This window comes from Danaus plexippus, chromosome 10 (genome assembly GCF_018135715.1).
Source record: "Danaus plexippus chromosome 10, MEX_DaPlex, whole genome shotgun sequence".
NCBI lineage: Eukaryota > Metazoa > Arthropoda > Insecta > Lepidoptera > Nymphalidae > Danaus > Danaus plexippus.
The window spans coordinates 7,499,990-7,514,587 of NC_083543.1; the positions used below are offsets into that span (position 1 = coordinate 7,499,990).

Here is a 14,598-nt window from a genome sequence, read left to right on the forward strand (position 1 = left end):
TGAAAGATAAAGTTTTATATATATGTATATATATATATATATATATAACGATTATATTAAATTTGTCTTGTCTTTCTGATCATACTTACAGATATCAATTTTGCTTGCAATTATTTTTGTACTAGCCATTATACGTACATATAAAATCAGGAAACCTGTTGCCAGATTTAATCATTAAGATTATTGTACTTATTTTACCAAGTTAATTGAGTACAAGTGTGTGTACAAGTAAATATAAAAAGTATTTGTAACTGTAACATATATCTGTTCCATTTACCCTTGAGGATGTAGCAAAACAAATTGAAGGAAAAGGAAACAAAGGGGATAGATACTTGCAAAATAATAAAATAAGAATCTACAGCAATGAATAATGCTCGGATAAATATAGAATTTTTTAGGGTTGGGCTAGTTATCGTACGGATAATAATGAAATGGTATTTCCCATCCCTAGGGAACATCGTTATGCGACCATGTTCTTGCAGTATAATAAAAATATATCGGTTAATAAACATAAAGTAAGACTGATGAATTTCATAAACATACCAGCTGATATATTTGATAATTACTCATTGATATTACAAGTTCATAGTCTTCTTGAAAAACTAATCTGATCATTTTACACTTTCCGAATTTTGTACAAAAATTTTGTAGCTGCAATATCTGATTTACGCGAGTATAACTTTGTTAACTGGGAGTAAATTTTTTCTATGTAAAAAAAGGAGTTACTGCGTGATTTTATTTATTGCACAATTTTGTCCGAAGTTCAGATTATTTCGCGGGAACCGTGATCACGAATAGTCGAGATTAATGACAAGCGTAATGAAGCACAAAGCCGTAATTTAATTTAGCAGATGTAAGTGCGGCTTCCTATTTATATTTATTTAAAGTGCTGATATTGGTAAGTTATTCTGCTTTTTTTCTTCTTGTTAACAATATTGACTCCATCTTGTATGTAACACTTATGTGGTCTTAATCACTGTTTTGTACACAGTAATCCATCACCTTAGCTGAATATTTAACTTATCTGTATAATTTCGAGTAATTTAATGAAAATTTGAAAAATGTTTTTAATTTATTTCGTTAATATCTTAAATGCAATGACAAGGAATTGATCCGGAGAGCTTGTTATTTATTGTAAATAATTCTGAATCACTTTTCGAGTAACGTTTCGTTTATGAAAATATGAGGGTAGTTTACATATAATAAAACAAATAAGATTTATTTACACACTTTATTGAATAAACATAATGAAAACAAACATTAATAATATTGTAACTAATCAAGACAGTATAATATTTACCGTACGTACAACATTTATTTTAACATTGATCAATTTTCCACAAAAAACGATTAGATATGTTTAGAATTACAATTGATATTTAAAATATACGATAAGTGAGATATCTAAATGTACTACGTGTTACTATCTAGTTCCATCTAGTAGTCGAAGAAATTAAAATGACTACAGTGGCTCTGTCGTTCACAAATTACGAGACGATACAAAACATCCATATATTAGTAATATCTAAAGAACCGTCCACTTTAACGAGAGCTCTGGATTGTGGACTCTTATTAAAATAATTTTATCATTCATAATTATTGCTATAATACATTCAAATTATATATGAAGACAGAACCCGTCTACTGGTGAGTGAATGATTCAATTCATAGATTTTGAACACCATTTACATCGAATGATATTACATTTATTATAAAACAGTTTTGCTCACATTTTTTTTTTAAATCGCAATATTAATGATTATTATACAAAAATTATACAATTTAAATGCTTATTTTTATTGACAGACTGATTTATATATTTATATTGTGGTTTTTATCATCGATCTTAATTATATTCAGTCCAAATTACATATATATTTGTATGTATATATAAATTATTGCTGAAAAAAATTGATACACACGCAAGTAGCTAAGCTGACGTATCATACTCTGTGAAGTATATTCTGATGTGACTGCTAGTGACGTGTTAAAAGTCCTCATTAAAGTCCAGGTGCCGAATGATTTTACCCTGTCGTCTACAATATTGTAAGAATTCAATTGTTCTGTTTCACCATACGATCAACTATACTGTATAAGCACAACAAACTACACAACCGTTTAAAAATATCTGCCCGAGTTTTAGTTACACGCGCCAACGAATCGAAATTTTTTTTTTTAAATCACCACCTGTTTTCAATCATATATATATATTTAAAAAGATGTATTTTCAAAATGGTGCAGTAACAATTAAAAATTCAGGTGCCAACACGAATAAAAATTTACTATTACATTAAGTAAATATTTGCTAGAATTGTTATTCCATTATTATTATTTTATTTTTTATTTTTTTTTACATTATTTAACTATTTTACAGCGCAGTCTGACCCTGTCTATAAGGCTAATAATAAGTAATATACGTAAGCGAATAAACAAAAAGGCACAGTTAGTACGCTTCGTATAACGGATACATAAAGGAAAGATTAATTAAATTATATATTAATTGCATTTCCAGAGACAGCATCAGATCCGAGTCTCATATAAATGTTAAACATTCTAACACACAAATTAAACAAGTAGCCCTTCATATAATCAACGTATCAACAGAAACACGATAATCAGATCTAGCTTAAATAATTGAGCAAATTAAAATAACAGTAACAAGTAATACCTAAGTAATAGTTAGATTTCAGTTACGCAAAGAGGAATACTTTGACAGTACACTCATTGAAATTGTACTAAATACATAACACCGAATATATTGTGAAATTATATAATGTCAGCAAGCTATTATAAATGAAGTTCCCTGCTCTTTCCAACTTGTATTCTAGTAGCGAATACTACAAGCGTGTACGCTAAAACTATTCGTACCAAACCTCAGTTTAAACTGACATAGCTTTGGCACAAAAGTGCCCATCACAGCTATAGAATAACTTTCCTTCCAAACCAACAGACCCTATGTTAGTGTTGATTGTACAGATTTTACTCTAAACCATCTGCGTGTCACTTAAATTTAAAAAGCTCTATACATTTTTTTTCTTACTTGTATATATTTTTTTTTTATAAATAATTGAGTTATCATTTTCCGTTTACTTACTAAGATAAAATACATCAAAGTGAGAGCGTGCGAGTGTATCGCGAATTTTTATTATAAAATATATCAAAATTATAATAATAATAATAAAAAAAAGAGTGTTTACGAATCGAAATAAAAATTTTGACTAGAGTATTTTTTTTTTATAAATAACATTTTGTCTTTTATATTTTCAGACCAATTTGACTAGCACTAAATATACGATATAGAACTATCAATATTTTAAGACAGCCACAAACAAAGACAGACAAATCGTATTTGGCACAAACATTTAATATTATTTACGGAATACTGAAAAGGGAAGACTTAGGGTATATATTGTTACGAGGATATGTTAGAAAGTTCCCGATTATTATAATATCTTAAACTACGGGGGCGAATTAACTGCATTAGAGCTCGTAGAAGATATTTAAAATATAATATAAATATTAAACCTGCAATTATTGGCATCGATTTATTTTGGCACAAATCATAAGTGGCACTAGGCTCCTCCTCACATCTTAATGATCAAAAACGCTTCATTGGAAAGCATTTTACACTGGTCCTATATTTACCTTAACACCTACGTTTACCCTATACATTTTTTTTTTAACTTTTATAATTTTTTTTTCCTTACCGACAATCTAAATCTCGATCTAAATCTAACAATACGAGCAGTCTGGAGAGGGTAATAAAAATATATATAAAACAAATGTCCACAGAAAGTCAACTATTTCCCCGAATAATTTAGCACAACGCCACAACATCGATAATGTTAAAAACAAATTCAACAATCTTTGGTTTTTTGATCCCTGGACCAATTGATGAACGCCGTCCTTGTCGGTACATCGTGTCATAATGTTAAAATTCATTAAATGTTAAATAAATTAGAAGACTATCACATTTATAACACTATTTTTTTTTTCATTTAAATCTAACGTCTTTTCTTTCTATTTGTGATCATAGACGATTTTAAAATATAATATACTGAATGCATCAGTTCGTCGCCGTTCCTCTGTTAATGTTAGTATTTCTTAAAGGATTTGATCCCATCGGTTTCGTGTCGAAAAACGTTCGCGTCAATCGACTTTGTATTACAAGTCTCGAACCAATGACGACTCCGTGCGCTATCCGATTTCTAAACCGGCTACCGTTAACGAGACCGCCATTAGTGTTTAGACTGTAAGCTGCTTACTGTAACACCTAATTTTTTTTGCAAGGTAATTACTTTAATGTTATTTACAAATATTGTCTTTAACCCTCTCACTCTGTTCTATAAGCTAACTCTAAACTACGCCAGCGATTCCCAGATCTATAACGCACCTAAGTCTAACGTACGCCGACTACCCTCACATCCTTCACGTCATGGATTTGTCACCGATCGATCACATCAAACAAAATAGAACGAACGTAGCCATTTGACCGCTTAAATCCATAGTAAATTCGATCATTTTATTCAAACACGACGTCGGAAATCTTATTCCCTGAACAGTAAAACAATTATTATATGTATGTGCTATGTATATATAGATCGTACTGCGATCACTTCCCACGTACCGAATAAATAATCAAAACATTCAGTCCATCGTATTCTTAAGTGCCGAATTCTAATCGCCCCGACTGTAGAGCACTCCAACGTCATATAGTCGAGAATAAATATAAGAATATCTAAAATACTTATAAACTCGTAACAAATGTAAACATACATCAAGCTAACGCAGTCAGCTTATATTGGGTTGGTCGTTTAATGTTCATTTTAATATATATAACGGAGTCAGGTGCCCGTAGCGTTGCGTGATGAAGATGCGGTCGTGGTTTGCTACGGGACCCTGACTACGGAACCCCATTCAATGTATGGGTGCCTTCACGATGTGGTTGGGTGCGATGTAGTGGTAACCGGGCAGCGGCAACCCGGCTGTCTCCATAGAAATCCTGCAACCACAACCAGCCTATATCACGTCCGATCACAGTGTACACACAAACATATGTATGGTTATCGGATATGGATGTTAGGATGCTGGTCCATTGATAATATATAATGTAGGGAAATGAAACATCTTACCGGGAAACGGTATCCAGTTAGCGTAGGATGAAGGTACTCGGTGGACTCGGCGACAGGTAACACAGGATTGTATTAACAGGATTATGGCGTGGGTTTTATTTCATATTACATAATCTGCATAATAAAACAACAGTACGGGGAAAGGAAAGGCACGTGATTACATTATGATTTTTATTAAGTATATGTTCTTAACACTTTTTCTTAACAATACTAGCGAATATTCCTGGAAAGAAATCATTTTAATTATCTTAAATTTAACATGATTTTTGTTTTTAAATTACAAACATTATGTCGACAGGCAAACAATCCGAGTACCACACGGGACTACATCTAACATTTTAAAACATTCGAATTGGACCGCGATTGTATTCGCTGTGAACAGCGAAATTGGGAGATTTAAATTACCTTACACTCACTATAAAACTACCCGCAGCTAACACTAGCACTCCAACAGCCATCACATTCCCATACTAATTAGCCAATAAATATATAAACCTCAAGACTGAAAAATATAAACGAATGAGATTTTTTTTTTAAATAAACATTGTTTCAAACACCTTCAAGTGTTCGCACTTTACGTCCTCTACGTGATTAAAAAAATATACAGAGTATAAACTCATCTCACGCCATCGGACCATACATCAAGTGTGTACCGTTTTTGATAATGATCACAAGATTTTATAGTCATATTATGTGTTGATGTATGGCTCAAGGTCGAAGCTAGAACACCCTGTAGCTCGTTAACAATCACCCACTCAATAAACGCGAAGCACTCTGTATAGTCTACAGCTAAGCCTCTTACGTTACTTCTACTATTGTCACATTCCTAGATATCTTTAGATGTCTATTTTATCAATATATATAGTAATCTGATTGATGATAACATTATCCTTCGTCATTAAATCATTTTTGTTTGTCTGTTAACAGAAATTATATTAAAAAAAGAAGAAAAAAAAAACGCTAAAGAAAAGTGACTTAGTAATAAACACGAATATCTAGACAGTCGCTGAAGATACGGAGATTTTAATACAATAATTATATTAATATTATATCGTTATGATTCAATTGTATAATAAATATTTGTTTGTTAAAATTATCTTATTTAGATAAATTTAATTTCGTATTACAATCTCAATATCTCCCCGACCAACGTCCTATAGACGTTTAAGTCTTTAAAATTTCCGAACGACGTCCGCAGTCTACACACACGTAAAACACTATGGAGGTCGTATTAAATAAATATGTTTCTAAAATACGCGAATAAACGATTATTATTTTAAAAAATTATATTAAGAGTCACAAATGTAACGACAGTGAGTCTAAAACTAAAGTTAAGAGACGAATCGACGAGTCTTTATCTCGAGTCGACATCGGCAGTCTTTGGAAACGGGACAAAATATGGGGGGGGATTCCCGTCGCTCGGAATGACGTGTTATAGAAAATTATACCAGAACGGTAAGTTTAACACTTTGATTAGTTAATGAGAATTATTTAAAGAAATGTTATATGGGATTTCTTTATACTTGAACGACGGGAACTGGATAAAGAAAAGAACCGATATCGACCTTCTTTGGATGTGTCGGGTTGAGGGTGGACTTATAACAATCATTGAGCTCATTAATCGGGTATAAAAAAATTCATTAACACTACAACTAGAGGTATGTCGCGTCCCCGCGTCTTATGACCTATATCACACTGTTATATTAATACAACAGTCGATTTCATAGTAAAAAAACTATTAAGACAGAGTCACACTTGCCTGTCGTAACGTGTTTTTCAATAGAAGCTCCTCGCTTCAAATATTAATTTAGTTCTGTATTGTCGTATGTTATATACATAATCGATAATAACTTACGTAAGGATATTTGAACCGTTAACAGCTACAACAGACCGGTGTATTTCTGGCATAACATTTTTTATATTGTCTATTATCAAGATTGAGGGACGCGTCAGGTTTGTCTGTGAGTTAGTAGGGACTATATTTGTTTCTATCCTTGGATCCTTTGGCGTCGTCGTCGCGACGTGTGAGCTTGTGCGGGCGGTGTACCCCGGTCGTTTGCACGGGCCCCCCCGCCAGGAGGTCCGTGAGGCCCCCGAGCGCGGACAGCGAGCCGAGGGCCCCCAGGGCCCCGCTCTTGCTGAGCAACTGCGCCAGCGGGATAGCGGACGCGAGGGGCCCCCCTGACCCGCCACCCTCCAGATTCGCCTTCTGCAGCTCCACACTAAGAGCGGACGGGCATCAAGGGAAGGTTTCAGGGGTACGGTCGTAGGAGTGTGGGGACTTTGTGTTTCATGTTCTATACGTATCCTCATCAATGACATTAAATACAATTTACGTTTATTCAACACAAACACGAGAAGCGAAACACCCGGATGTAATAGGTATATCGAAGGACGAGTCGGGATCACAATATAGCAAGTGGACTATTCGGAGATCGGATTACTTGAGGTGGGGGGTGAGAACTTACCTTCATAAACGTTACTTTTATAGCGTGCGGGTACTTACCTCATGTTGATGAGGTATTGCGCCAACGCCACGGAGTCCGGGTTGCCTGATATGGTGATTGTGCGGTCCGTGCTGCCTCCCTCGCGCTCCTCGCAGTTCGATATCCGGATCATGGCGCCGGATATTTGACGGATCTCTGCTATTTTGGTGCCTCCCTGGTGGTAGGTTAATGTGAGAATCGATTTAAGGAAACAATCCGAGTGACATATGAGTAGAAAACTTCAATAATCATTAACCGAAGACGTTTATCGTTAGATGATGATAGTTTTGTCATCATACTGCTCGCTTGGGAAGGTTATTTTTTAACGAACGTTCGTCCTACTAATGATACAAATTCGAAAGTTGGTATCTTACATATAAATTTTAATTATATGACACAAAAACTATTTAACATATTTCGAATGTTTGTGTCGTTACATAGTAACATAATACAGACGACAGATGGCGCTGTCTGGATATTGTAACTATATCAGGAGCATACCTTAATATACTACATTAATAATCTCAGAGTATCTTTTTTATGATAAAATAATTGTATTTAACGGTTTGGGTTCAGTCTCACCTTTCCAATAATGCATCCGATAAGTTCATTGGGCACGGTCATCTCGTGTGACTGTTGGTTGGTCGCCGGTTGGTTGCGACCAGTGTTAGACGACCTCAACTGAGAACCGGCCAGCGCTGCTAGCGCTGTCGATATATATAGGAATAAAATATTATATACAAAGAAATTAAATACGAAATAACGCAATATCATATCGATGTTGATTATCCATTATGGATAGGTCTTAATATATTAAGACATTATATATATAATGTACTGACCAGCTGGGTTAAGTCCGCCAGTGTTAGCGGGTCCCAGTCCGCCGAGACCTAGGGCTGCTAAGCCGGCCAGTGGTGATTTAGCCAAACCGCCCATCTGAAAACAGACGCATACATTCCCATATCATTTAATTCGTTACTTAAACACGATATACATCTCTCAAGCTCCATCTGCATGTTTCATCTTCGCTTATCGGGATGGGACGCTGGAAAGGGCCTGGGTAGAAACAAGATCTTACAATAAAGATAATATAAAAGAACCGTTCTCCTTCAATAACTTTAATCCGCTCTATATGGTTATGAGAATTAAAATCATTGAAGAATCTTACCACCACTGAGTGAGTTGTGTGGTGCTGCCCGTATTGAACATTTAATATTAATTCTGTTTTGATATCTAGTGACATGTATGTATGTCATGCACTTGAAAGTTAATTTATCTCGTAAACGGATCGAAGTGGAGGCAAAGTAAGGAGAGGTGCATATAGAGGAATATTTTCAAATGAAACAGCTTCGTCTCGCGTGTGACATTCTGAGACTCGGTCTCTGCGTTGCAGAAAACAAACAGGTAAAGCTTGACATTGTTTCAGATAAATACGACTTATTAAAATAATGCGTGGACGTTTAGTACTAAAGGGTTCTATCTACGTATTAACTGGTCGAAGTCGGGTAACATTACATCGGACATTATTACCGTGCTGGGATGTCTATCGACAAAGCGTAGGGTTTCAGCAAAATAATGTACGGTAGCATTCCACACCTCCGGGATATGTAGGGAGCATTCTCTACCGGGGAACGAACACACTACCGCTACAGGAACCGGAAACGAACGAAACACTTTTAAGGACACAGGGCAGCACCAATCACATAATCAATCCTTACACCGCTCAACCTCATAGAGAAATAACCCTACAATGCAATATGGGCAACTATCGGTTATGATGTTTTTTTTTTTAATAGAAGGTCAAAAATATACTATAGGTTATCGAATTAAATTCAATTCTATAAAGTTTTGATATTCGGCCGGGTCTCGAAGGTGAAGAGTGGGGGGTGGGTCTCTATGAGGTGAGCGCACTCACGAGGTGGTGGTCCAGCGGCGGCAGGAGGTGAGCCGGCGGCAAGGCTCCCACTAGCGGCGGCTTCATCTCGAGCATCGGGAACACCGGCGCGCACACCGCCTACCACACCCACACCTTACTATACCCTCGTTACACAACCCTAACAACTCTCACGACAATTAATGTGTTACGATGTCACGAATTACCTCGCAATAAACTCAGTTTTAAAGCCTCTATAATCCCTAAACTACCTCCAAGCAAACCTAGGAAGAGACAACCCTATATCAAATCTTGATGACGTCAGAACTTTCTGTCACTGAAAGACACTAGTCAGCGAGAACCTTTAAATAGATCATGTATATTAAAAAAATAAAATGGAATGAACTATTAAAGCCCTGACTTGACAATCGCCTGAGATAACTTATTAGTCACAGCCCTTTGATAACAGATGGCGTTAGCATGTCAATGTCATACTGTAATGAGTTAAAATTTTCATTATTTTTTATCAAAGAATATATTCATCAAGAAATACAAAGAGGAAATTAACATAACCTGTTCGAATAACGTATCGCATTCTAATAACTAAACTTTGAAAATGTTAAAATTTCCCTTAATTGAGAGAGAATGTGTTTGTAAACAATATTATCAGTTACAAAGATATTTTTATATGGTGTAACATATAAAGACCAAGTATCAATTAACTTTGACTGTAGAAATTATTAAAAAACAAAACAAACCATAACTGAACTGTTTTAAACTCATAAGATAACTGTAATAAGTCAAATTTAACTAATTATTGTAACTTCCTTTATCTATTTGTTAACATTGTTTACGTTCACAATAAGATGTGATAAATTGAAAACAATATATTACTTGTCTCAGACAGATTTAACTTGTGATTAATTTTGAACCTGTTGGCAGCCTCGAGACAATATATTAATGCTGACCTAGAATTAAGAATTCGCTGACTAATTAATTGTTTTGTTACAGCTTGTATTATGACTATCAATAAAAGTCAAATAATATATATATATATGAGAATGTGTTCTTATTGCAATACAAAATAGTCATCCCTAAGTGATCAAAAATTTTCTCTTCAGTGCCTTCAAATTTAACTATGCTTATGGATTCATAGCACATATTTCATTACATTTGTTTTCCTCTCAAACAGTTAAATTATAAACAAAATGTAAACAAATGAACCTTAAATCTGTAAACATAGTTCAACTCAAATAATCCTTACCTCCTGTCATTTGTGACATATAAAAAGCTAATAATGAAATTGCTCGAAAATTATTAATTGCATTATTATTAAGATGAATGTAGTAAAGCTAGTCATTGTTCACCCGAGCACTTTGCTATCAAACCGTCGTTTGTTTGTGAGAAATTTTTTATAAGAATGATGAAAATACCTCATTTCTATAAAATCTGTATCAGTGACATTACATTCCGTTAAACCCTCCCTGTACTGTACCAAAAAAAAAAAACTAACAATAGTTCAGGAGTTATTTTAATTTAGCACAACAACTAAAATATAATTAATTTGTATATAGTTTAAATGTATGAGAATATTATAAGCTCACATCTTGTGCTGGCACAGCATAGTTTCCTTGTATGGTGTAAGCTTGTCCACCGGCCAGTATCACTGGACCTGCTACATTGGGCTTCGGCCTGTATGGGATTGTCGCGCCTTTTGGAGGACTCTAAAATTATATTACATATATATATAAGTTTAAAAATTTTATATTACAGCTGAATAGTTTTATTGTATTAGCGAGTCGGTGTTAATTTTGTGACAAATATATCAACTGTCTAAAACATAGTTGTCTTGAGAACTGTATAAATATAAATCGAGTTTCCGCATAGAAAAATTCTTGATTATTTATGTATGAAGTCAAGCTAAATATTGCGTTATAAGTTTTAGGCTTTTATCCTAACCACTGAAAGTATTTTAAGTTTAGGACTGTCCTGTACTTAAACTGTACTAAAAACTCAGTCACTTAAAAATAGGTATAGTTTAGAGTAAATTTCTTTGATAAGACAAATTCTATGTTCCTAAATTCTAACTATCAATGAATTCTAATATACTAATACAGTCAATGTCCTCACCTCTAGCATTACACAGCAGATGTGATAGATGCATTGTGTGATCGCATCACATGTACCACTGATGGTGACCGCACGCTCCGTTGAGTTCGGTAACATCTCACTTGCCACCTGGATATTAAGAAAACATTTAAAACAACAAGTTTTCATAGACAAAATAGGATATTGTTGTCTATGACATATTTATTGTATCTTTAAAATTGAATACTCATAATACTTTACAGCAGCGAGACTTAATAATGTCTCTGTCAAGAAATGAGATTGACTTGGATTGTGAGTAATAAATGGTAATTATGTTTATATTGTACAGGTTGGTGAAATGTACCTGTATGTTCGCGCCGGTAACATCTCTGATCTCCTTGATCTTAGAACCGCCTTTGCCGATGAGTGAACCACATTGTGATGCTGGCACGATAAGCCGTAATGTGATCGGAGCCCGAGATCCGCCACCGCCCTCATTGAACTGCGAGCACCACTGAGGGATAATGATATTATTAGTAATAAATAAAGCAAACTAACTTATATTTTTCTTATACTAATAAATTGATATAATATTTAGAGGGTTTGTTATAATTCTGCCCTCTGTTCTAACAATAATAGCCTAATGATTTCATTTCTTTTTTTTAAATTATTACAGTAATCAAACACTAAAACCGTCTTAAAGCAAATAGGTTATGTATCTTATCATTAGAAATCATTCTCTGTAGAAATTATTCTTAGGTGTTATTTAGATATGATTGTATAGCAAATAATTTATGAACTACACTGAATACATTTTATTTGAATTAGTTAAGTTTAGCTTTTGCTGGAAAAACATAATATAATAATTATTTGTCATATAACACACGGTTCCAAGACTGATTCTTATTAAATGACTATATAATGGCATATTATATACTTAAAGTTATTAAGTTTCCTATAAGTACATAATGTTTCCTACATTTCTCATTAACTAACCTCTTCGAATTTTTTGCATATAAGTGTGAATGCTTTGAATATTGAACTGGTGTTCCCCGTGACAGTGACAATTCTTTCTGGACATGATCCATCTGATATGTTGATTTTCGCACCCGACTGTAATAAATTAATATAATGTTAAAATTACAGACATTATATTTAACATTACAATGTAAAAGAAAATGCATAGTGGCCAGTAGCATTTGATGTTTAGAAAGTAAGATTTACAACACGCAGGGTTGACGCTCTCGTTATTTTTTTTTTTATAAAACAATCATTGCATTTCATTGTCATTCTTGGTTTTCATTGTCTTAATTCCGTTTTCAACTCACCTCCTCTCTGAATCTTTTGACAATTTCCCCCTTCTTTCCAATAATACTGCCAACTTCCTGCAAAGGAGTAAATTAATGTCACTCATAATATACATATGAACGTAAACGTCGAAGGTATTACAAAAATAATCTTATACTTCGTGAAGCGGCAACCATTGGCATGTATTGTGCAACGAGCGCACTCGTAATTAATGCAGCCGCATGAAGATTTATATAGTACAAAAGATTTCCCGTCTGCCATCCAATTATAGATGCAGCATAGCAATTCTTTGCAATAATAGTATCAGGGATGCACACTGACAGTTTTAGATGCGAATATTCCTGGCGTCAGAGCTTGACTTCGAGACTATTTGAACAATGCTTTAGTGTCGTCTTAGGCTCACTAATACATCTTTAAAAGACGGAAATAGAACGGCGAATACGTCGCGAGTTCCTCGTTCGAACGCACGATATATTTATGTTAAAATAAGACACTTATATTATTCTGTTTGTTAACGGACAATATTAGCTTGAAACGATGTGATTTATAATTTGTACAGTCAAATATTTTATCTTCATGAATGGTCTTTAATTGGTTTGATTAATTACTTTGTGACATCTTATCTCCGTCCAAATGGTTCGGACGGATGCATTGTCTGATAAGAAATGTCTAAGAATACTACAAACAAGTTACATGCAAATGAACTAAAATGCAACAGATGTATGAAATTCCATTTAGAAAAATAAATAATAGAAATCAACTCAAACATACAGCCGATATCTGGCGAGCGGCCAGTAACATTTTATATTGGATTAAAGCCAATTAAAACTTGTTAAAACATTTAGGGATTCATTAATACTTTTCTGCTGTTGATAAAAGAATTTCATTATGATAATTATCATACTTAATAATCAAATCTTTATTATTTGCTTATATTATACTACTGATATACATGCATTTCTCTAATAACAAATTCTAAGTAATTTATAGCTACATTTTATTGATAAATTACAAGTAGCAATGATACAAGGCATGCAAGCTATATTAAAAGGGATGACATGTTATAAGGAAACCATACATGTGTCTCTAACCAGATTTAAATATCAATGTCACATCGGATTAACATACTTTACACACATGAACCATTTATATATGTTTATATATCTTCATTGTTTCTTTGTCAATATGTTTATATAAGAATCATGTCACTGATAGGTGATTATATAAAGAAATATTTCTCTGTATGTGAAATGTAAGTGGTGATCGCAAAATAAAAAATATTGGGCACATGTTCACAGTTCACACTCCATAGAGTTTAGTATTCCATTACTTGACATTGTTTAAATTATATTCTAGATATTTAAGGAAGGCAGGACAATTTTGTGACTATCATTCCAATAAGTATGAGAAATGTTAAAGAAAGTGAAGTGCACATAAATGCAACAATACTAATGAACCACGAAATATATACATGTCAATTTTAAACATTCTTACCTTCCCCTGCATAATCAGTCTGATAGTGAGGGTAACTTTTGAGTCCTCCTCATGAAGAGTGGGGGCTTTCTCCAGTTCCATGCTGGAGGAGGTGTCCAAGTCTCGCGGAATTTTGGCTGCGTACAGGGCTATGGGCAGGGGACACTCCACTCAATCTAATGGCTGGGAGACGGGGCTCTGGCACGCAGTGCAGGCAGGGTAAGCTGGAAAACAGCCG

At 34.1% G+C, this 14,598-nt stretch overlaps 1 protein-coding gene across 6 annotated transcripts in view; it reads right to left on the bottom strand.

Moving 5' to 3' along the window:
• Window positions 1–1,217: 1,217 nt before the first annotated feature.
• LOC116766818 (poly(rC)-binding protein 3) overlaps window positions 1,218–14,598 on the bottom strand; it is a 118,951-nt gene continuing 105,570 nt past the window's right edge. For 3 of the 6 annotated variants that reach the window (XM_061521703.1, XM_061521702.1, XM_061521701.1), the window contains 11 exons: window positions 14,382–14,584; window positions 12,908–12,964; window positions 12,576–12,692; window positions 11,944–12,093; window positions 11,622–11,729; window positions 11,096–11,215; window positions 9,534–9,632; window positions 8,461–8,554; window positions 8,201–8,325; window positions 7,639–7,793; window positions 1,218–7,354 (listed from right to left, as the gene is read on the bottom strand). In XM_061521703.1, coding sequence (XP_061377687.1) covers window positions 7,099–7,354; window positions 7,639–7,793; window positions 8,201–8,325; window positions 8,461–8,554; window positions 9,534–9,632; window positions 11,096–11,215; window positions 11,622–11,729; window positions 11,944–12,093; window positions 12,576–12,692; window positions 12,908–12,964; window positions 14,382–14,462 — 1,362 coding nt within the window. In that variant the 5' untranslated portion in view covers window positions 14,463–14,584 and the 3' untranslated portion in view covers window positions 1,218–7,098. The remainder of the gene's footprint in view (window positions 7,355–7,638; window positions 7,794–8,200; window positions 8,326–8,460; window positions 8,555–9,533; window positions 9,633–11,095; window positions 11,216–11,621; window positions 11,730–11,943; window positions 12,094–12,575; window positions 12,693–12,907; window positions 12,965–14,381; window positions 14,585–14,598) is intronic. The other 3 variants (XM_061521705.1, XM_061521704.1, XM_061521706.1) reach the window with 3 other exon arrangements.